Below are 24603 nucleotides of genomic sequence, written 5' to 3' on the forward strand. Positions count from 1 at the left end.
TACTTCTATTTGCAAAACATCATAGTAGATATGCCAGGCCCTGAGAGGTTTCAAAACATGAATAAGATGTAGAAAAAATGTGTATATGTCCACAAATGATAGCCAGGAACAAACAGAGAGAGACAGAAGTAGCATTTTGAATGGGTCTTCTGTGGATATAGGGATCAAAGGTCCCTGGCTCCCTAAACGTTGGCTGAAAAATCACCGACATGAGGCAGATTGATTAACAGAAAGAGAAAGATACAAGTTTATTTAAGATATATACGTGGGAACACTCAGGATGAAGATTCAACTCTTCAGTGAGGTACAGAGGTTTTTTAAGAATGAGGTTAGGAAGTAGTAAAAGAGGTTTTTGAGAGGGGCAAAGTAAGAGGCTTGACTAGCTAACAAAAGTAGTGGTTTGATTATGGAAATGAAACCTTAAAGGTAGCAGCCCTCCAGAGAATAGATGCTAAACTTCTCTTTTCAGAACCTTGAAAGGTGTCAGACTCTCAGTTACTCTTTCCTCAATCAGGGAAGGATGGACCTGGCCATATTAGTGCACATTCTCTGCAGATGTAAATTTCCCCCACAAAAGACAGGTTTGCAGTGTTGCTTCTCTCTGTGAGACTCACTCAGCCATCTCAAAATATATTAAAGAAAGATATTTTGGGTAAAATATTTCTAATTTCCTTCATGGACATAGCTAATTCCAGTTGTAGTGATATTATGATGTGGGCTCTTTAGCTTAATATCAGAGCTGGGAAAAATACCAGAGAAAGTGTGCTTTTAAATCCTGTTCATGTGATGTGGCATGAGTCAAAAGTTCCACCAAGATCTGGAGGACTGATAGCAACTCAGAAGAGTCACTTTTAATTCTCGGTGCATTTTTTAGAAATAATAGATATTAGTCATTTTTTGCTAAGTTATTGCTGCTACTTACATAGATGCTTTTGTTGGGTTGATATTACAGCTATCTACCAAAATATGTTTGTTTTAGATATTTATATTCTCATCAAGAATGATTATAATTGAGTAAAAGAACAGTTGTCAAGCCCTTAGGAATCCCAATGGGAATATTATTTTTAATTTATAAATATCAAATTCCATCCTTAATCATTCAGAAGGTCCATTCTAGAAGTCCATCTTCTTGACATCCACTTCCCATTCCCCCTTTGAGAGAGTGGTTTGCATCTCTGGGCTAAGAGCTTTCCACTGGGGTCCACCATTTCACAGTAGTGCCTCCTAGACTGTTTGCTTCTTCTTCCATTCTTCATAGCAGTCATTAAAATCAAAGGCTAGGCACCTCAGCTGGAATCCAGATCCTACCACAAAATGACTCCCATTGACTTTTCCTGCCTTATCTCCCATCGTCCCTCCAGATATTCCCTGTGGTCAAGTACAATCTTCTACTCTTTGAAAATGTCTCTGACCTTCCATCTGTGTGGACTATTTTCCTATTGGATTCTCACATGCACTCAAACTCAGTCTATCAGCTGCGGTCTCCACTGCACATCCAGCTGGTTCTTCCTATCATGACCCAGTATATACCTGCTCATACCTGTTGGCCACCCAGTTGCTTGAAAAAGCCCCAGGGTAATCTTGAACTTTTCAGGGAGAAAGGAAAACTTCCCTTTTGCCCCCTGAAAGTTCCCTAAAAGATCAACTCACAACAAGGCAGAGTAATGAGAGAAAGAGATTACACATTTATTTACTGCACACAAGGGGAGAATCACAGAGTGAATACAAAATATCTCAGTGGGGTCCAGAAGTTATATATCCTCATTTTAGAGGGCATGGGGAGATGAGGAATATAGGCAATTCTGTTTAGGGGCAATAAGTGGTTACTAGGGAGGGTAAATAGATACTAACACTTGGAAGAAAATATGGATACGAGAAACAGATTGACTAATAAATGATTCTTTTTGGAAATTAACCTGAGAGACAGGTATTATCTTTAAAATGGGTTGGGCCAAGTCTGGTTGCATTCTTGCTCTTCTTTCCTGCAACATATTGAGATAACAGAGAGGAGAAGGCAAAGCAATTGTTTTTTTAATGAATGGGTCCATCTGGTTTTTATGACGGTAGAAGGAAAATCCCTTCCAAAGTTTCTTGATCTCTAAGGGCCTTTAATTCAAAATACTCTTTATTCCAACGAGTCATATTTTGCAGTGAAATTCCCTGAGCTCCTTCAACCTTCATGAGAACACCATATCCTTGCCAAGATGGGCCCTTGGGAATGCTCCAACATTTCCATTTTTCAGGCCCTTAAATGGTGCTAGTGTTTTGCAACATAGGAAGCCATGTAGCTGGTAGACTGCCTACTTGAGCCTCCTTACACACTTTTGTTTCTTGAGCCCCCTAAACTAAAAAAATCACAAACTCATAAATAGCTCCATATGTTTCTGCCTTTAAGCCTCTGTATTAGTTTCTTAGGGCAGCCACAACAAAATACCATAAACTTGGTAGCTTAAAACAACAGACATTTACCCTCTAGTAATTCTGCAGGTCAGAAGACCAAAATAAGGTGGTGGAAGGGGCTGCATCCTCTCCAAGGGCTCCATTTCTTGCCTCTTCCAGCTTCTGGTGGCTCCAGATGTTCCTTGGCCATAGCTGCATCACTTCCATATCTGCCCCCATAGTCTCATTGCCTTTTTCCCTTCTATGTGTGTTTCTCCTCAGTGTCTCTTATAGGTACATTTGTCATTGGATGTAGAGCCCACTCAGATAATCTAGAATGATCTTATCCCAAGATCCTTAACTTATTTGCATACTTACACTTAATAGGGTCTGCCAACCCTTTTTGTCTGAATAAGGTGACATTTATAGATTCTGGTGATTTGGACATGGACTTAACTTTAGGGGGGACACCATTCAACCCAATACAGCCTCTTTTCTATAGGGGGTGCAAAATAATTGAAAAATATTCAGTAGGGAAGAGGGCCCACTCTGCTCAAGGCCATAACAACATACTCTGTTTTCCCTTTGCTCGATGAAGAGCCCTTCACAGACCAAAGTTTCACTTAACTTCTTTCAGCTACCTAAGGACAACTCCTCATGTATATGAACTAAAACAGATTTTGATTTGGTGTGAGGGAGTAGAGGAAGAGATAGGGGATACAGAGATAGAATCAAAACATAGGAAGGTGAAGCCAAACTTTTAACCAGAAAGTCAAAAATATATGTCAAATCAGTAGAACAAACCCAAAACAAAAAAGATAATAGATGGCAAAATAATGTCCAGTAGAATTATAATCATGGTGAGGTGAGACATGGAGCAGTCTCAGTCATACAGGAATTTGTCCAAAAGTAGAAACTGGTCACTGGGATGCTCAGCATTTATTATCGTGATGAATACAGCATCTTAAGAAATTACACAGTCATGGTGTGCACTGCCAAATAAAAGTTCCCTATATAATAAGATAATGAGTCATAAATAAGCCTAAAGGCATAGGCAATAATTTGCACATGTATGGTAAGTTAATTACTAAAACCACTTGGAAATATTTGAAGAGAGCTTAAAAATAATGTACAGACCTGCCTTGGTTGTATGTTTTATCATATCTCAATTAAATAAACAAGCCAGAATCCATCCTGCCAATAATTTATTATTTCCCATTAGTATCTAGTAGCATGAATTCTGAAGAAAACTTAATAAATCACAATGAATTTTTGTAACATATATTATCATTGGTTCAAATAATTTGAGCATAAATCTATAAAACCATCCAGAAAATGATACAAACATCATCCTTCTTTACTCTAGTAATAAATACTTTGCTACCTATAGACTATACTAGTGGCAATCCATAAATTTTACTGTCCTAGTTGTACCCTGGCTTCAACAGATCTTTCTAGAGTCTACCTCTGGAATATACCTTCTTGCTACTCAAAGTGTAGTCCATGGACTAGCAGCAGAAGCATGACCTGGTAGCTTGGTAGAAGTGCAGAATTTCAGTTTCCCAACCTCAGACTTACTAAACAGGAGGTTCATATGCATATCACTTTCTAATTTAAATTGTTTATCAGTGACCTCTCCTGTTATCTCCTTGAACTTAACATTTTATCTTTCCTAGTTGTTGTTTTTATTTCAACTCAGTTTAGTAGGTGCCATTCTCTCCAAAATAGTAAAATAAAAATGGAGTTAGAAAAGTGATATGTTATTCCACTGATATTCTCTATTTAATGTTTATTTTATTTAGATCCCCCAATTATTGAAGGAAATATGGAGGCGGCAAGAGCAGTGGATTTAATCCCATGGATGGAATACGAATTTCGTGTGGTAGCAACCAATACCTTAGGTATAGGAGAGCCCAGTATACCATCTAACAAAATTAGAACAGATGGTGCTGGTAAGTAGAAGAAACATCTTTAAATTTTAAAACATTTGTAAATTCAGCGCCATTTTAATATACAGTTGAATGTATTTGGAAATAGTGCTGTGAGGTAAATGATTCATCTAAAAAGTGTGTATGTATATTTTACATGTGTGTATTCTATGTCAAAACAGCCAAAAATCAGAAGAGGAAGTATGAAGGTTAAGAATATTTTTACATAGTTAATGTAGAGGGAATATTCCATTAGAGACTGTGTATTCCATTAGAATACATATTCCATTAGAGACCATGTAAATGAAATTGGTATCTAGAAAATATATTTTAATGTAAATTCTGAATCTTAGCCAGACAGATTCTTGATTAAACAGGTTCCGTAACTTAGGAGGTTCATAATTTTGCATGTCTCTCAAAGACATTTATAACTGAATGGCCAAGTGGATGGGTATTTCATGCTAAATACCAACTCCATTTCAATAGTCTTTAGTGCAAGAAATACTCTTCTCTTTTTTTCTTTTCCCCTGCTTTACTAAGGCAAAATGTTGTTCTGATTCTAATGGTAGCCTTCCTTTTATTAGTCCCTGTCTATGAAAAGAGAAATGTTTTGTAGGGTCTCTGATTTCATTTATTTTGACTATGCCTTGATAAATGTCAGTGTTTTATGGGGAGGAGAGGATTTTAAACAGATGACAGGCTTCTATTAAAATATGATCTCTTAATATCACTTCTTTGCATCTCTGACTACCACAGTTCCTTGGCTAAACTTCTAAAGACAATTATTAGTTCTAATGTCTTTATTTTCTAAAGCCAAGTGATTCACAGATGTTGCCATCAGTAAACTGTCTCTTAAAGTTTCACGTAATTTTATGTAATTTATCAGATAATAATGATGATTCTGAAATAAAGGACAAAAATAAGCACTAAGATACCTAGTCTGTGCTGAACATTTTCACATGCATTTCCCTTAATTCTCTTAATAATATTTTGATGTAGGTTAGATTATGTACATGTTCATCAATGGGCAGTAGATTCAGAGACACTAAATAGTTTACCTAAGTTAATATAATAAGTTGCAAGATTCAGAATTCATATCCACATCTGTCTGACACCTCTTCTTAGACATTGAGCTTTCTGTCTTAAAGGCAGCTTTTCAAGCAGGACTCCAAAAATTCATCCATTTATACGAACCTTTATTAGAGTCTTAATAGAAGCTGGATTTCATCCTAAACTATGAAACTAGATATGATCTAAATATTGCATTTTTGTTTATTGTATCCACCTACAAAATGAACACAAGTGTTCCCTTTCTCTAGTTCACAGAAATCTCATTAAGATATGTAGGTAATCTAAGTTGAAGCTTTATAGAATATAGATACCATATAGCCAAGATCCTTGTGTTTGGTTTTTATTATTATTCCCTAGAGCTGCCTGTGTTTCTAACAGAGGCTTCTATATGATAGACTGAACACAATTGCCCTTTCTTAAAAAACAAAAATAAAATGAAACTGGGGCATGATCCTACTGGTGGTTTAAACCACATAATTTCACACTCAGAGATCCTACAGTTGATTTGATATAACAAGCATTTATTTTCAGAATAAAATTGCAGAAAAATATCAAGTTTAAGTTGATCTAAGCAAACTTATTTCGTTTAAAATATTTTCACACACCTATCTCAAATGTAGACTTTTTAAAATCTCATTGAGTTTGATTAATTTTGTGCGATCTCTTGATTAATACACTATGAACTAATTCTTATCTGCACATGATTTTTTTTTATTTCAGGAAATTATGAGAGTACAAGCATTTTGGTTACATTTTATATCTTTGCCTCTCCCTAGCGAGGGTTAGAGGCATGCCTGGCACACCATTTTTTGAAATAAAAATTGTACAAGGGGAGGAGGATGCTTTATTTGGCATTGGGAACAGATGTAGACCTCCTTCCTTCTTCTTTTGAATTCTGTTACAAACAACATCTTTATTATTTATTTCAGAAAATGATTGTTTTACAATACTTAGACTTATTACCTAGACATAATTACCATAAGATCTGCCTTACATTTTTTTAATCTCAAAGTAGAAGTGATAAAATTAAATATGTTGTTGAGAACAAACAAAAAACCTCAATGTTTCTGTGAGATTTAATCTAACTCTTTCATATCTGAATTTATGAATATAATTTATATTTAATTTCATTTCTAGAAGTGATATGCTCACCACCAGTGGTTCGTAGGTAACTCTGAAGAATTTTCAACCTCAATGTCTTCATATCCTTAAATGCTGGAAAACAATTGTTTCAAAGTGATATCAAATCTAAAATTTTGGCAAAGTTGTTACTTTCAATCAACTTTTTGTTGGCTTTGCCTTGTTTACATATCCCCTCTTACATTATGTTTGCTCAGATCATATTTTGTTAAGGAATTAATTCCCTGTTTGGTGTGCTTACAAAAATAACCCCCTTTAAAGACCATCAGAGCCAAAACAAGCAAACACGCATTTGAACTAATAACCATCTACTCACTGTGTAAAATACAACCCGGTGAGATGGTCCCTTTCTTTCAATTGTAAAAAAAAAAAAAAAAAAAAAATAAGTCCTATAACCTCTAACACATTTGTTAACCTATCATCAGAAAATATTTCAGGATCTTTTATTAGTACACTTTTATGGCTGCCATAGTTTCCACACTGGCTGTATGTTGTCAGACGCAGTGTTTAGCTGAGTCCCATTTGCATTGCTTCACTTAATCCCCAGCATCTTTATGAAACAGGTGAGGAAGTTACAATGGCACCCAACTCATGTGAAGCATAGCTAGGATTCAAATCCAGGTCTTTCCAATTCTAGAGGTTTCTTCCCTAGATCACTTTCCAATGACAGTGTGCAGGGTCGCAGTTCCAGACTACTGGTTCTTTGGTGCAACACTGGTATTATCATTTAAAAGCTCTGTGATTTGGGGCCTATTACTTAACCTCTCTGAGCCTCACTTTTCTCATCTCTAAATGGGAATGATTTATTTTAAGGGATTATTTTTATGATTACAAGCATATAAGGAAAGCAATTGGCACTATGATGCATGATATTTGCTCAGTAAAATTTATTTATTATGCTATTAGGGTTCCTTTTAAAGTTTAATATACCGTAGGAAAATATGGTCTCCTGTCTACTTTTTAACTGATCAACTTGTTTGAGAATATATTACCATTATTATAAGCATAGTAGAAGAAAGATCAAAAAATTTCATAAAATTTTAATTATCTTAATCATTTTATACACTTAATATAATAAAATTCAACAGCATTTCTCTTTGATAATTATTTTATGTTTCACCTATTTATAAAAAAGTGCATATGCATAAAATTGGTAATGTACATTTTTTATCCGTACAGGAAAATAAAAATAATTTCTAAATGGGGGATGTTTGTCTTGTCACGTACCATTATAATAGCTCTCTGTGAGATGCCAGCATTGTTATTTGGGATAAAGGCTGGTTCCCATTTGATGGAAAGCTTGGTCCTGTGCCTCATTATGCTGATTGAAAGACATGACATTATCCAGTGCCACACATGCCCTTATCCATCCAATTACTTAATGTTAAGATCTCAGTGCACAGTTGGGTGTATTCTTTGGATTCAGACAAGTGCATTATAAAATGGATGCTCCCAAATGAAGAATTAGAAGATATGTTTGTAATTCATTTTAACCCATTTAATTTTGACTGTAAGAAAGAGATAACAAAAGCATCCTTTGAAATAATGTGCCATTGTGAGACATACTCGCGTAGCTAATAGCTCTGCAGGTGCAGTTGGTGAGTCGATATCCTAAAATGATGCATTCAGGTTTGCTTTAACAGCTTTGGTGTTTGTTTGCCAGATCCAGCCAGTCTAAAGAGGAAAAATAACAAAACTAGAAACAACGACTTTCATATTATGTATAAGCCTTAATTTCATGTCTAAGGAAGCTGTTCTGTCATTTCTCTCTCTCTTTTTTTTTAACATATGTTTGATAAAGGAGAGGAATGTTACCAAGAACATGTTTTGTAGCTGGTAAGGCATTGTGTTAAAGTTAGTTGCTGTTATTATTAATTAGATAGATAAATCTTTTTTTTATAAAAGGAAAGAGTATGGATATTTAAGCCATCAGCAGACCTGAATTAAAGTTGGCACCTTCTCTACATGTGAGCAGGGTAAGCTGGGCAAGTTAATTAACTTCTTTGGGACTCATTTGCCTTTCTTATTAAGTGGGGATAATGCTATTTCTCCATTTACCTACTTCAAAGTACTCATCTGAGTATCCAATTAGGTGAGGTATGTAAAAATAATTTCTAAATTATACATCTATTGTTAAGGTGAGACCATTCATTCATTCATTCAGCAAACTTTTTTGAACCAAGGATATTTAACACATTGAATTAAAATGAGTTGTACATATTTAATTTTTCCCACTAGAAAAGGAGCATTACCAGGACTGGAATCAGAGTTTACTCATATTGCTATTTTTAGTGCTTACCACAACACAATGTCCATAGTTGGTGCTCACAATTATTTGTAAAAGAAAAAGGGAGAGACAAGGATGGTAAGATATTTTTCTGGCAATTGAAAGTTAATAGAGAATGACAAGGAGAAAAGGTGCAATCCAGGCAACAGTGAGATTTGCATAATGTAATTTAGAAGAATCTATTACCAAATATATTTTGTTTTACTTGAAAACAAGGTTGACATATGCATTAGATATTTTCATTTTTTATATACTGAAAAAAGTAAACTAGAAGATGTCAATTATTTTACTTAATTTAAACAAATAATCCATAATATGTTTGAATTCTTCATAAAAATTTTATTATGCATTATGGTTATTTCAATTTATACCATTCGTTTCTACCCATCCAAATATTTTCCTCAACTGCCTTATTCTTTTTTTTTCTTTTTATTTCATCATATATGGGGGTACAGATATAGTTAAGGTTACACATATTGCCCTTGCCACCCCTCCCCCCCAAGTCAGAGCTTCAAGTGTGTCCATCCTCCAAATGGTGCACATCTCATTATGTATGTATACACCCATCGCCTTTTCCCCATCCCACCTGCCCGATACCCGATAAAGGTTTTTTGTTTTTTTTTGACATTTTGGTTAATTTTATATTTGCCTCTCCCTAAGAAGGGTTAGAGGTATGCCCTTCCCCTCCACAATGCTCACCACATCCCTAAGATGTGGGTCAACTGCCTTATTCTTAGATTATCATTCCATGGGGACAACTAAAAAACTTAACTCTGCTCCACCTATTTAAATTTCTTGTTTGAAAACAAAGCCTAGGATAATAGGCAAACCTAAAATTTCTGCCTGATAAGACAATAAGACCTTAATATTATTGTCAACTCTCTGAGACCCTATGTCTTTTTTACCTACACTGGGAAGAATTGGTTTAACATTGCATCGGGAGTGTTAGCAACCTTCTCTGCCATCAGAGCAGGACTCTTAAGAGTTACAAAGAACTATTGTCATTTGAATATACAAACATCATATAGTTCAGTTGATATTATTAACAGCTCTTCATAATTATATATTTAAATACTTAACTATGTAGATGTAGATGTAAAATTAAAGTAGGTGTTAAACTTCAATCCCTTTGGTTTTCTGGACTAGAGCGTTACTTGTATAACTGTATTGAATCTCTTACTAAAAAATTTGCATTAAATCACAGTGAAATTTAGGTGCAAATTAAAGTGAAAAGCTACATTCATGATTAACTTTTTGTCTATGAAAATGACTACACAAGGTAAAGCAATAATTAACAAGAACTAAAATAGTCAAATATTTTGAATCAAGGGGCTATCTTCTTACACACCATGATTTTCATAATTTAAAATTTGTCAGAAGCCCATTTGTACATTGTTAAATAAACATCACAGCCCAAAGAGGTACTTATATGCAAATTACTTAAGCATTCAAATCTAAAAGGAAAATTGGCAGCATTAGTTCCTTTTCATAGGAATGAATAACCATGGCATTGGCTTGATTTTCTGTTTTTAAAATTATTCTAGATGTATGACTGAAATACAGAAGCACTCTCATAAGCATCATAAGGAAATCACTATTACACTGAAATGAAGGCAAAAGGACAAGTTAAAATACCTTACTATTTTAACCTTTCACAGTAAAATTATAAATATTATCTATTCATGATTAATAATTCAATATTTTTCCTAAATATTAGTTTAAATTCTCTAAGTGATTTATTATTTAAAGAATGTCTAGTTCTCTGTTAAATGCACTAGAGCTTAAAGTTAAATATGCTTCCTTGTCCTTAGGATGATTTACTTCCCTGAAACAAATCAAATCACTATTTGGCCAAGTTCTCCTGTTTCAACAGGGCTAAATACAAATAGAGTACCTGGCTGCCCTATTCTCAGATCCATGTTAGATATATAGGTTATGTGTCAGTTCCACCTGTGAAATATTTTTCCCAGTCTGCAAAGGCTACAACTGAACATTCAAAGTTAAATGGGAAAAATTAGGTCAATAGTTAATCTCAGTAAGATATAAAAGCATTTTATTAATAGATGCTGTTATCTTTATTCTGTGCTTCTTTATGTCTTGTTTTCAGCATTGTGAGTTCCACGGGTGATCGTTGAAGAACAAATCAATCTTGAATTACTTACTTGCAAAGTGTTAAAAAGTGTCCAAAATAAACATGATAAAAATGGAAAAAAAATATTCTATTTAATATAAACAGTCTCCATTTTTAGCTCTATTCTAAATAAAATGGTTGATTATAATGACAAGCATTTTAGTGATATGCTTTGACAAATAATACTTGTCCTAGGAAGGCAATATTATAGCCAACAAATTGCAGTATAATAAATTATTTTAAAGTGATTTTTGAAATCACTTGCCTGTGACTACTATACTTGTACTTAGAGTTAAACACACAAAATTTGATATATTCTTTGATAATCGGAAAACATGCTTTTTGTTTTTCTATAGCATGCAGAGTTGAAACTTCAGGCTATGAGTTATGGGGTTAAAAGAGTTTCCATAACTTGTTTTAATATTCCAGCTGTCAGTATTATTCTCTCTAAAGTCCTATAAAAAATTTATTTTTAAACTTTGTGCACCCAGTTTAATTTTTGAATACTCACATACTGACAGTTAAATAGTAAAATCAAATCTCTCAAACTTCATATTAATTTCTTCATGGGAAAAGGAAATCATCATATAGTTTTATAGATATAAGGAAAAGCATAGAGTTTTGTTTATTTCTGTGTAATTAATGTCCATATTTCACCAAAGAATGTACATGGCTAGCATTTGGAGGAGTTTAAGATCTGCAACTCAGTAAATGTAGCACTCTAAGGAAGGTGTGGTTATGCCCTATTAGGAAGGGATTTGGGGTCTCAAGGAAGACCTGGCATTTGATCTCTTTGGGAGATCACACATTTGGGAATGGTATCTCAGATTGAGCCACAGTATTTGTGTGAAAAAGTGTATGTCCTCTAGAAAGCCAGTGTTCATCCACATGGCTGGGCAGCTGGGTAGCTAGGTAGAGCCTTGAGCACGGGAACAAACAGTGCTTTATTCATCTGTACAAGGCCAGTCATGTGCTAAGTATACAAATCCAATAAGATATTGTGCCTACCCTGAAGGAGTTTCAAGGAGAGTGAATAACTTGGAGAGGCCATTGGACTTGGCAGTTAAAAGCAGTTTTGTGATTTTTGAAAGAGTGATTTCAGTAATATGAAGAAGTGGAAATAGATTGTGGGTTGTTAAAAAGTGGTTATGGAGTGAAGTACAAAAAAAAAAAAATAGTCATATGTCAGTTCTTCCATGTTGTCCAGCGACAAGAAAGGGTGTGATAGCTTGGGGATTTTTAAGAGGAAAATAGGAAGGTTTTTAAGAACAGAGGGACTGCAGAGAGTAGATAAAGTCTCTCCAGCAGAGTCAGAGACTGAAGGATGATGTTAAGAGGACAGAAAGAGGGAGACTCGGAGTAACTGATGGGGCAAAGTTCCAAAAGAGATTGAGGCTTGGGAAGGAAGAGCACAGGAGACAATGTTAGATTGCTAGTATTCCCAGATCCATAAGGAAACATTATTCAATGCTATGCAAATGTGTGGTTTCTTAACATTTATTTGTAGAATGAAGCATAAACCAAACACAACAGTAAGTTGTTAGAAGTTCATAGGGTTCATTAAGTTTTAATGTCAAAAGTAAAAGTGGCAAAATATTTTCTCAACAGACTCTATCTAATCTTTCAAAGTCATATTAAATGATAGGACACAGAATGGGGGGAAAAAGATGGGAGCAGAAATTTGCTTCTCTATCCCTTGCTAATGGAAATGGGCGCATTTCCTATGGCACCAAATCAATTTTTATCTTGGCAATAAAACAGGTTATTACAGCCACTGTGAACCATTGTTATTATAATTGAGTGGATCATGTGTGCAGCATGCTTTTTCTCATAAAAGAACAAATTCATGGTTTCTGTAGTAAATAAGAACTCTAACAGCAGGGAAAAATTATATAGACTCTATTTTTGTTGTTGTTTTTGTAAATTTGATTTTTTGTTTGTCTCAGCACCAAATGTGGCTCCTTCGGATGTAGGAGGTGGAGGTGGAAGCAACAGAGAGCTGACTATAACATGGGCGGTAAGTATTAAGTTGCACGTATTATAGGGTGCTTTATCTACCCCTTATCTCAAACCCATTTTGTTCCCTGAAATAAATAGAGATAAAAGAGAATGACCAAGGCACAAGCAAGAATAAATTACTAATTTTTTGCTTAAATGCATGTCAGATTTTATCTGGCTTACTGTAGCTTAGTGTGCAGTTCCTATGCAAAAATGAATTCTGGATGCTAAGAGATCTGTTAGCCAATAAAACATTCAGCTATCTGATTCCAGAGATATTTTGAACTCATTGCATTCTGGCAACCCAACTATAATTTATAACACTTTCTCTGAACACTCTAAACTCCAAAGATTCAATTTACAAACATTGTATCAAAACTCATTTTTTAAATTGAAGGCTGCTTCCTCACTCAACCCTTACTTTGATTACTAGTGTAATATATCATGATAGGTCAGTGTAGAAGTTACCCAAGGGACTTGTTACTGAGGTATCCAAAGCATTTTATTAAATTTTCATGACCCAAAGGGGAGTTCCATATCAGAGACTATGATCTCTGAAAAATAATGCATCTTACCTGGAGTCTTTTGGGGTTTTTTTTTTTTTGTCTTTTTTTGTTTTTGTTTGAGACAGAGTCTTACTTTGTTGCCCAGGCTAGAGTGAGTGCCGTGGCGTCAGCCCAGCTCACAGCAACCTCAAACTCCTGGGCTCAAGCAATCCTTCTGCCTCAGCCTCCCGAGTAGCTGGGACTACAGGCATGCGCCACCATGCCCGGCTAATTTTTTCTATATATATTAGTTGGCCAATTAATTTCTTTCTATTTATAGTAGAGGCAGGGTCTTGCTCTTGCTCAGGCTGGTTTCAAACTCCTGACCTTGAGCAATCTGCCCGCCTCTGCCTCCCAGAGTCCTAGGATTACAGGCGTGAGCCACCATGCCCAGCCTTACCTGGAGTTTTGAAATAGGAGAGATATTGGGAAGGGCTGGGGAAGGTTGTGATAGGACAAACTTGTCTGAATTAGACATCTGGCATTTATTTAGGTAACATGTTTCACACAGATTCATTTATTCATTAAATATTCTTAGTGTTTAATCACTGCAGATAGTCAAAGAGCACAATTTAAACTCCAGAGAATTTTAAGGACTATAGAAAAATGGCAAGTTTTATTTTTTGCATAGATCAAAGTGATTAATATAACTGAATATCTAGCAACACTTGACTTTACTGTCTGCTTTGTAGTCATATTTTATATTTGACATTCAAATCACATTTTTCAAAAAGATTTAGAAAAATTGCTTTTTGCTAATTTGAATCTCAAATTATTTATTTCTAAGTTTTAATGTCAATGAAATATTCAAAAAATGCAAATATTATAAAAATTAGAACATTTTACTCTTTCAAATATGGCCTGATTTTTGTAAACTCTATGAGTATCTGCTTCAGAATAAGATGGACCTTATCAAAAAATTAAAATTAGAAATCTTCCTCCAAAATTTCAAAATCAAGTTCTGGGAAGAGAGCATGAAAATCATTCTTTCCGTAATTTCCGTAGCTGATTCTCTTATACTCTAAATTCCAAAAACTGAGTAGAGAGCTATCAATAAGAAACATGTTTAAACTACTATAGAAATGTTAGATTATACTAAAATCACATACCTATGCTATGCAACCAAGCACAGCTTCTACCATTTGGCCTTTATACATTTCTATATCTTCCTATTTGACCTAAGTATATCCAAGCAATGGTATTATATTTAGTTCAAAGTTTTTGCCTCAAGACAACTTAACTTTGATTTTCTAGAGAAAAAAGTAAATATACAATTTGCACACGTTTACCGTAATGGCTTAAATAGATGAAATGACTCGCTAGGACTTGCTTTAGGTCTGTATTTATAAATAATGCATTGTGAGGGCTGACAGAGACTTCTTTATTAGGCAACTGACATGTGTAGTAATAAGAAACCCTGAGAAAATGATGCAAAACTAAGCCGTTGCTTCAGTACTGGAGTTAGTCAGGGGCCCAAAGCCAAGCTCCTGCAAAGGAGTGCATTGTTGCCTCTTCCCCCATGTCACTTTCTCTTTTATACCTGTGACCAGTTTCTTTTTGACTACAATTCAAATGGTCTAAAGTCTCATAAAACTCTCTTACTATTGCCTTTCAATTCTATGGAAATTTATTTACTCGTCCATTAAATACATACGACTTGAGGCCCTGTTCTAGGTGCTAGGGATAAGGGGGAAAACAAAACTGACAAAAACTCTGCCTTCATAAAACTTATATTCCAATATTTGGGAGAGACAATAAAGTAAACAAATAAGTAAAATACAGTATGAGGTCATGATAGTGTTAAAGTGAAAAAATGTAGCAGGAAGGCAGGATATAGAGTATTGGGGAAGGAATTTTGAAATGGCAGATTCTGTGGCCAGAGAAAACATCATCAAGCAGGTGGTTTTTCCCTCAAGAAAGTGAGAGAGGGTGTCATATGACATCTAGGAGAACATCCTAGGCAGAAGGAACTGAAAGTAAAAAGGCCCAGAGTGGGAGTCCCCTGGATGTTCAAAAAATAGCAAGGCTACCACTTGGTAATTATGGTCATCGCATGTTTGAGCATGTTTTTGCTCTGGCATCTGCAACAAGCTCTAACTTATGAACCAAGTGTGTTTTTACAAAGAGCATATGTATATATTATTATTTGCATAGGATTTCTCCCCCTCCCCTTAACTGTATCACTAAAACCTGTTTTGTATTTAATTTCCATTTAGCCTTTGTCAAGAGAATACCACTATGGCAATAATTTTGGTTATATAGTGGCATTTAAGCCATTTGATGGAGAAGAATGGAAAAAAGTTACAGTTACTAATCCAGACACTGGCAGATACGTCCATAAAGACGAAACCATGACCCCTTCCACTGCTTTTCAAGTAAAAGTTAAGGCCTTCAACAACAAAGGAGATGGACCTTACAGCCTCATAGCAGTCATTAATTCAGCACAAGACGGTAGGTAAAAAAAAAGACCTCACTAACGTGATGAGAGAGGAAAAACTTAATTCTCTAGTAGGCATGTAGTTTGCCTTCTTTCAGTCCTGATTTAAAGATGTTTTTTTAGATGGTACTATGCATTTAGCAAATGAGGATTATTTTGAATCCAATCAAAATGTCAGTCATTCCACCTAAATGACAAAAATGCTGCTAAAATCCTTTAGATAATGTCCATGGTGTTTAGGAAATCTTCGCTAAAATAATCGGCTTAGATGCCTGTTCCTGGGCTCTTGATTGTAACTTTATAGTCAGAAATTCTCCATACTTGATTGGAATATCTACGTATTCATAAATTTTATGATTTAAAAATTCCATAGCATATACATTATTTATAAAACCGCTTAAAATTCTAAACCAAAATTTGTGTAATTGTTGCTTCTGTATAACATTTTTATTATTACAATAGAGTGCTTAAATTTTATTCAAGGGAATCTAGATATAATTATATGAAAAAAGGCAGTCAGAAAGACAGTTGAAATTTTTTTCTTGAAAAGAGAAAAAATTGTCCTAGAGGCCAGTTAGGGAAAAAACCAAAACTGGTACTGGCTCTTTTTATTTTTTTAGAAACTGTAACTGAATTGAGTGTGCTCATAGAGGACTTTATATGGTCATGCTAAATGACATACAGTTTTAGGTTAAACATATTTAAATTGTTTTCTGTTTAAGTTGATATGTTTTTTATTTATATTCCTTTTTTTAAGTCCTTCTTCTAATGTTTCTTTATTCATGTGTGCTATGTAAATAATTAATGGCTAGTAAAGCAAATAGAGATTTCACTGCCTTCTGATCTAACATTTACCCTGAGCCAAGTTTCTCTTTGTACTTGTGTTAGAAGCGCGAATGGAAGAGTTTGAAAACTAAAACTATATGAGGTACTGAGGAAAAACAGTCTATTGGTTTACTCAGTTTGCATTATTTTTATTCCAAATTAAACATTTAGGTCATACCTTAGAACTCAACAGAAATTATCACATATGCTCTTCAGTCATAGAATTATTAGCTTTCCTTATTTGTTAAAAACGTAATATATATTTAAATCATCCCATGATCTTTACTTTCAATACATGCCATTTTGCCACATATATATATTAATATCTCATAACATCATGTTGTATACACATTTAAATTTACACATTAAATTTACACATTTAAATGTATTTAAAAAATGGCCGGGCACGGTGGCTCACGCCTGTAATCCTAGCTCTCTGAGAGGCCGAGGCGGGCAGATGGTTTGAGCTCAGAAGTTCAAAACCAACCTGAGCAAGAGCGAGACCCTGTCACTACTATAAATAGAAAGAAATTAATTGGACAACTAATATATATAGAAAAAATTAGCTAGGCATAGTGGTGCATGCCTGTAGTCCCAACTACTTGGGAGGCTGAGGCAAGAGGATTGCTTGAGCCCAGGAGATTGAGGTTGCTGTAAGCTAGGCTGACTCCACGGCACTCACCCTAGCCTGGGCAACAAAGTGAGACTCCATTTCAAAAAAAAAAAAAAATACAAACATGAAAGGCAGTCATACATATATATTCTTTCAAAAGATAGCCCAACCAAATACATTGAAAGAATAAAAAATAGAAATAGGGCCGGGCGCGGTGGCTCACGGCTGTAATCCCAGCACTCTGGGAGGCCGAGGTGGGCGGATTGCTCAAGGTCAGGAGTTCAAAACCAGCCTGAGCGAGACCCCGTCTCTACCATAAAAATAGAAAGAAATTAATTGGCCAATTAATATATATAATATAAAAAAAATCAGCCGGGCATGGTGGCGCATGCCTGTAGTCCCAGCTACTCGGGAGGCTGAGGCAGTAGGATCGCTTGAGCCCAGGAGTTTGAGGTTGCTGTGAGCTAGGCTGACGCCACGGCACTCACTCTAGCCTAGGCAAGAAAGCGAGACTCTGTCTCAAAAAAAAAAAAAAAAAAAAAATAGAAATAATTTGTTTCTTATCAAACAGTAAAAAAGTCCTATGACAAATCTTACATTCTATATGCGTGTGCTCATTCAGCAGAAGTATAACTTGACTCAATTTTAATAATGTGAACATGAGTCCATCTCACAGAGAAAATGAAAGTTAAAAGCATTTTACAAGTTATCTTCTCACCCAATATCAATTTTTTACTGCTTTATTTAATGCTAAAGTACCTTTCAGGCAAATAGCTTGTCATCTATTTATATTTAATTATATTTCTTTCCTATGTATTTCATAAGTCTCATAAAACGTGCATATGCTGAAACATGTGTAAGTGTTAACCTTTTCCTCTACTGCTAAGAAATCAATCATAGTGCTACATGTTTGCCTTGAGTTGGAAAGGAAACAGTATTCATATGTAGAGCATTTTTTAACATTAAATAGGATTATGACTTTTTAATGAAAGACAATAAAAATTGATCACCCCTGCTTAACGGCTTCCCTGGTTTCTTTGTGTAAATTTCATAACGGATATAAATTAGTTTTTTTCCCTAGACAGAGGCCTTTTTGATACATATTTGACTTGATGCCCAGTTGGAAGATTAGACATATAAAAGCTTTCCCAAGCCCAAGAAATAGTGGATATCACAACTCATTTCAAAGGATCTGAAAAAAAAATTTTTTTAAAGATCTTAGCTTAAACATAAAAGAGGGAAATTTTATTAATATTATTGCTTCTTATAGTTATTTTATATGAATAGCAAATAAGAGAAAATTAATTGTAATGGATATTTGTCTATAATAAATACCAAATTTCATATTTTTGATAATATAGTGTTGATAAGCCAAATATTATTAATTATAATTCACAACAGGATTTCTTAAGCAATGTCAGTTGGGAAGAGTAAAAAATAAATTAGTATGGTTCTTTCTCATGAATATAATAGAAATCCATGAAGCTTTCCAAAAGTGTGTGTGGATGTGTTTGTGTGTATATCTATATTAACATTTTTGTCTATGAATATGTGTGTGTACATGTATCACTAATGACCATGAAATAAAGTAGCATTAGTAAAAATTGAGAAAGAGGTAATAAAATAATTAGACTTCTTTTATTTTGGAAACATTAACCTATTGTGGAACTATTAAAATATAGTTCTACTTCATTCATACAATAAATGGTGTTGTTCAAATTTCTTTATGTAAACATCTTACTAAAAATGTAATGTTCTCATCAAATTTCAGCCCCCATTGAAGCCCCAACAGAAGTTGGTGTAAAAGTCTTATCATCTTCTGAGATATCTGTTCATTGGAAACATGTTTTAGAAAAAATAGTGGAAACTTATCAGGTGAGTTCAATTTTTATAAAGTAAATACATTTATTCATAAATATATAAGCATATGTTTTCAGATATATTACATCTTTCAATGTTTTGTATCTCATTAATGTATGTGGCAACTAACACTATATTGTTTGCATTTAGTATCTTGGTCATTTTTAAGCTAATCATTAGGGGTAAAACAGAAGTTCCTAACTGCCTTATCTAGGAAAGATGTAAAGAAACTCATGGGGTGGCAAACAATTGGCCAAAATAAAAACAATGGTAATAAAGTTAGCTAAGATCTCTTTAGACAAATTATCTCCATAAAAAGCTGGTCAATCTAAAGTTTTTTGGAAAGCATTTTGGTAATTTATAGCAGCATCCTTAAAATAGCCATCCTATTTGACTCAGTAGTTCCATTTCTCAAAATCCCTCCAAAAGAAATAATAATGAATACACCAAATGTTATCTATGAAGACAGAAAATTGGCAACAATCAAAATGTCCCAAAGGAAACATCCCTTGAACTGAATCTTAAAGGGCCAGTAAGAATTAGCCAGGTAATGAGAGAACTTGTCTTAGTCAAAGAGAGTGAGAACTGGAAGGCTGAAACTAGAAAGATAGCTGTGGTCTTTAATACAATGCTAACACTACTTAGACTGGATTATAATAGGAAATATGAAGTCATCTCATATTTTTAAGCACAAGGAGTGAAAATTCAAAGGAATCAACATCTTATAAGACCTTTAAGATGAGCAAATGGACACCAAAGAGATTTGACAATTTGTCTCAGTTGTCACTGACAAAGCATGTAGAGCCATGTCTGAAACTCACATTTTCTGATTCAAAGTTCAGGGCTTTGTGCCCTTCTATTTTCTTCCATGAGTGCACAGTGGGTGCCCTTCTGGCACTGTCCTTCCCAGCCAGCTTGGCCTCTCAGTTCTTGCACCTTCCCTTCTCCATCTGTCCATGGATTGTTTGTTCCATGAGGACAGGATTTTGTCTGTTTTGTTCTCAGAGCTGAGAGCAGTGCTTGAGCATGTGGTAGGCACTAAATAGATATTCATTGAGTACTGATAGGAACAAGGAGGTATGATGAAATACAGTGTTACAGTTGGGCTTTCTCAAGGCCATGTTTCTGAGATGTAGCCACAAAAGCAACCCAACCAAGCCTCTGAACATAAACACCCAGACTAACAGGAAGCTTTTATTTTGGCACCATAGGTTATAATTCGAGTGGATTGCAAAGAGTCTTCAGATCATCTTTGCAATGATTCAGTTGAATTTATTACAGAGCAGTTAAAAGTGGACTGGGAATGAAAAGGGTAGACTGGAAATACTCAATATTCATAACTTACTAGGCCTACAGTTACATTTATAACTAGTAGAAAAGGAAATGGGAAAGAGAGAGAAACTCACTGGGTGTTACAAACCCCTGTAATAAATAAGTCAAAGGTGTCTTTTAAAGAAAACATCAATGTTTTGGAGCTTGGAAAGTCAAATTTTGGACCATAGGATTTTTTATTATATTATGTATTTCTAACTAATAAAAAATTGAAAAAGATAATTTAATATATAACTTATCTCATTGGGTTATATATTTACATATAATTTAATATATAATTCCTATTTCGTTGAGTTAAAGTGTTAAATATATGCCATATTTTACTTTATTAAAGACATGCTAGAGAATTATATATTGTCTGCCTATGCCAAGAATTTTATATTGACTATTTTATGACTTTCAACAAATAGAGCACAAAGGAAACATGAGGTGGGAACCAATACAGTGGTACCAATTACTCAGACATTAATCCAAATACAAGCCTGTTTGGGAAGTAAACCTTGATTAAGGATTCTCAGATAGTTAGTAAAAAGTAATGTTTACCAAATAAGATTTTCTCGAATGATAATTTCAAGGGGAAAATGTGTGCCATGGAGGAGTTGATTTCACAGATTTCTCACTTTTTGCAAACCCACATTAAGTAAAAGTGATGAGCAGACATGAGTTTATATTTCAACTCTGTCACTTAGGAATTTTGTGGAAAATTTATTTGAACTTTCTTGGTTTCTTCACCTATCAAGCTGAGAGAATAACCACTGCCTCACAGAGCTGTTGTGTGGAAGAAACTAAGGAACCTGTGTTTAATGCTTTTCCCTGTTTACGTCATTGGGCATTTGAAGGTGATGATTATGATGGCAATGATGAAGATGATTATGATGATATTAATAATGAAAAGAATGACATTTGTTGAGACCTTACAATAATAAACGTTTAATTAAGCTCCTTGTATTAAATCCACACAATCCTAGGATGTGAACATTATTATTATCCTCATTTTTTTTTTGAGACAGAGTCTCACTCTGTTGCCCAGGCTAGCATGCCATGGCGTCAGCCTAGCTCACAGCAACCTCAAACTCCTGGGCTCAAGCAATCCTCCTGCTTCAGCCTCCCGAGTAGCTGGGACTATAGCATGCTCTACCATGCCTGGCTAATTTTTTCTATATATTTTTAGTTGGCCAATTAATTTCTTTCTATTTTTAGAGAGACGGGGTCTCACTCTTGCACAGGCTGGTTTCTAACTCCTGACCTTGAGCGATCCTCCCGCTTCAACCTCCTTACAGGTGTGAGCCACTGCGCCCAGCCTATTATCCTCATTTTAATGATGAAGGACTTGAAACTTAGAAATGTCTGTCCCAATAATAATTGTCATAACCAGATTTTAACCTAGATCTTGACTCTTCAGAGAATGGGTTGTTAAAATTGCTGAAATTAAATCATAGAATTATTCTTTCCATTCCTTCTTTCTTAAAATCCTTTTACACTTTTCACACACAACCTTGAATATCAAAAAGACAAGCATGAAAACTTAGAAGAGAAAATCCATACCATTTATTCTCCTGGAAGAAAATATGCCTGCAAATATATGGGAAGAAATCTTGACTGACTATAATGTGGCTATTGTTTCTATTTTGAAATATGATGGGAGAAGCCAATGGTTTAACAAGATAGATGATCATGAAAACCAATAGCCACTGCACGTCCCATGAAAATGTATGATGGATCCAAGTTACAAAGATACACAGAAAAAAAAAAACCAGCACATTAAATATATAAAATAAAACATAAACCTGGAAAGCCCTGAGTCTTGCATGATTGACCCCATCTCAGGTTAATTTCCTGACATGTCAAAAGAGAACTGCAGGCAAGTGGGTCTGAACCTTGTGGTTTTGAAGTGTATCTCAGTAGAATGTTTTTCACTGATTTTTCCTCTTGTTTGAGGAAAAGAGCTCCCCACTTCCAATCTTAATACTCAGTGCATTTTTCTATAGTATAGGTAAGCAAGAAGAATGCAGAAAGTCCTTCTTATTAAAGGCACTTTAGAACTTTGGGCTCCTGCTCAGGAATCCACAAAAGACTTTACCCAGCAGGTAAAATATTCACTTAATTAATTTCATGAAAACAAGTAAAATAGGCTATCAGGAATAATGAATGCAAAAACTCTTAGCGGCTCAATTGGAGATTAATGCAGATGATTGATTCCATAATCATCACAAAAGATTAACAACCCTGAATAGTCTACTCAAATGTTTTCAAAAGTTAAATTATCATGGTGAGCATGAATGGATATTTAGAAAGTGCTTCATTTTCTTCTTTTGGAGAAGGCGTTTGTCTTAGTCTGTAGCTGCCCAAAGCAGAGCCTCACACAAAGGTGTGGGAGAAAGTAGTGCTTTATTGTTGTTGTTAAAATACGATCCTAGGGAGCAGATATGAGGAAAAGGCAGAGTGAACAGGAAGGGGGAAGCACAGACACAAAGATGCTTTAACTTGTTGACAACCCAACCGCTGTGGGCAATTGGTACTCCATCTCTCAGACCTTTATAAACGTGGTTCAAAACTACCCTGACTGGGATGAAAGGGGAGGTATTCACCTACTCCTGAATGTTCAGAAATTTTCTCATTCCACATATTAACCTCACTTTTACCAAGAGAATTTGACCTAGCCAATTCCATTGTATAATAGTTTCATATGTGTCTATGTAAATGAAAAAAAAATGTTTTTTAGATTCGGTACTGGGCTGCCCATGACAGAGAAGAAGCTGCACACAGAGTTCAAGTTAGCAGCCAAGAGTACTCAGCCAGGCTGGAGAACCTTCTGCCTGACACCCAGTACTTTGTGGAAGTCGGGGCCTGCAATAGTGCAGGGTGTGGACCTCCAAGTGATGTGATTGAAACCTTCACCAAGAAAGCACGTGAGTCTCATATTTTGACTTTAGGCTTGTCGAAAACTACTACTTGATTCAATTATCATGCAGGTATATATGAGGAAAATTTTCTACCTAGCTGTCTGAGAACATTTGGTTTTCAATGACATTCTTTAGAGCCACACAAGATTTCCTTTAAAATATTATTTATTGTAGTTAGTGAAAAACTGTGAAGAATGCCTTCATACATTTAACATTCCATTGTAGAACATTTTTGTTCTACATTTTGTAAAAACACCTCCCTCAAATGTTTCACCGTTAACTTGTCTTCGTTCTGTATTTATTAATTTAAGCGTTGTTTTCATAGGAATGTATCAATAGCATTAGAAAATTCAGATTCTTCTCGTTTTTCTATGCTTTGATTTATAAACTTTCATCATTGCCCCATGCAAATGCAAATTAAATGTGTAACATTATGTTTACTCTTACTACTGTATGTTCTCATTGTCCATATAACAAGACCACCGACCTTACTCAGATTTCTTAGTCATTCTAATCTCTCTAGTTTCACTTTGATGTCTCTGTTCTCGAACCTATGTTGAATATATAAAAAAGGAGAATTTGTATGCAGAACTCAGGAATTTTGTCAGAATCTGAAGACATGATTATCATTAAGGTTTGCAAATTTATGAACTTCACTTGAAGGCAAAGAATCTCTTAATGAGATAACAAAACATAGTGACAAGACTTGTGTCAGACATAGGTTTGAGATCTGTCTCAGCCACTTACTAAATGCATGACAACAGACAAATTACCTTACCTATTTAAACTCCAATTTTGTAACATATACAAGCAGTATTCATTCCTTTGTTCTTTGTTCCACTCATTCATTTATTTATTCCTTCATCAGAAGCATGCTATATGTCCAGCATTGTCATAGGTGGTGAGGACACAGACAGACCAAACCAGACCCAGATCCTCTTCTCACATGGTTTACAGTCTAATGGAAGGAGATAGAAACTTAAACAAACAAAAGTTCTGAAAAACAAATAAGTATGGTCATGTCAGTTGTCAGGGGAAAAAAAATAGAATAAACAGATAACTGAAAGCAACTTGGGTGGAAGCCAAATTCTGAATGGGTGGTCAGGAAAGACCTCTTTGGGAAGATGCCAGTTAAGCCAGGATGAGTGATAAGA

The 24603-nt window shown here is 34.9% G+C and overlaps 1 protein-coding gene across 4 annotated transcripts in view; it reads left to right on the top strand.

The window, feature by feature from the left end:
• The window catches only part of CNTN1 (contactin 1), a 340010-nt gene that overhangs the window by 279408 nt on the left and 35999 nt on the right, over nt 1-24603 (top strand). For all 4 annotated transcript variants that reach the window (XM_076007181.1, XM_076007180.1, XM_076007183.1 and 1 more), the window contains 5 exons: nt 4182-4331; nt 12883-12953; nt 15696-15930; nt 19126-19229; nt 23269-23455. In XM_076007181.1, the coding sequence (XP_075863296.1) occupies nt 4182-4331; nt 12883-12953; nt 15696-15930; nt 19126-19229; nt 23269-23455 (747 nt within the window). The remainder of the gene's footprint in view (nt 1-4181; nt 4332-12882; nt 12954-15695; nt 15931-19125; nt 19230-23268; nt 23456-24603) is intronic.

The sequence above is a fragment of the Microcebus murinus genome, chromosome 10 (genome assembly GCF_040939455.1).
Source record: "Microcebus murinus isolate Inina chromosome 10, M.murinus_Inina_mat1.0, whole genome shotgun sequence".
In the NCBI taxonomy this organism is placed as follows: Eukaryota; Metazoa; Chordata; class Mammalia; order Primates; family Cheirogaleidae; genus Microcebus; species Microcebus murinus.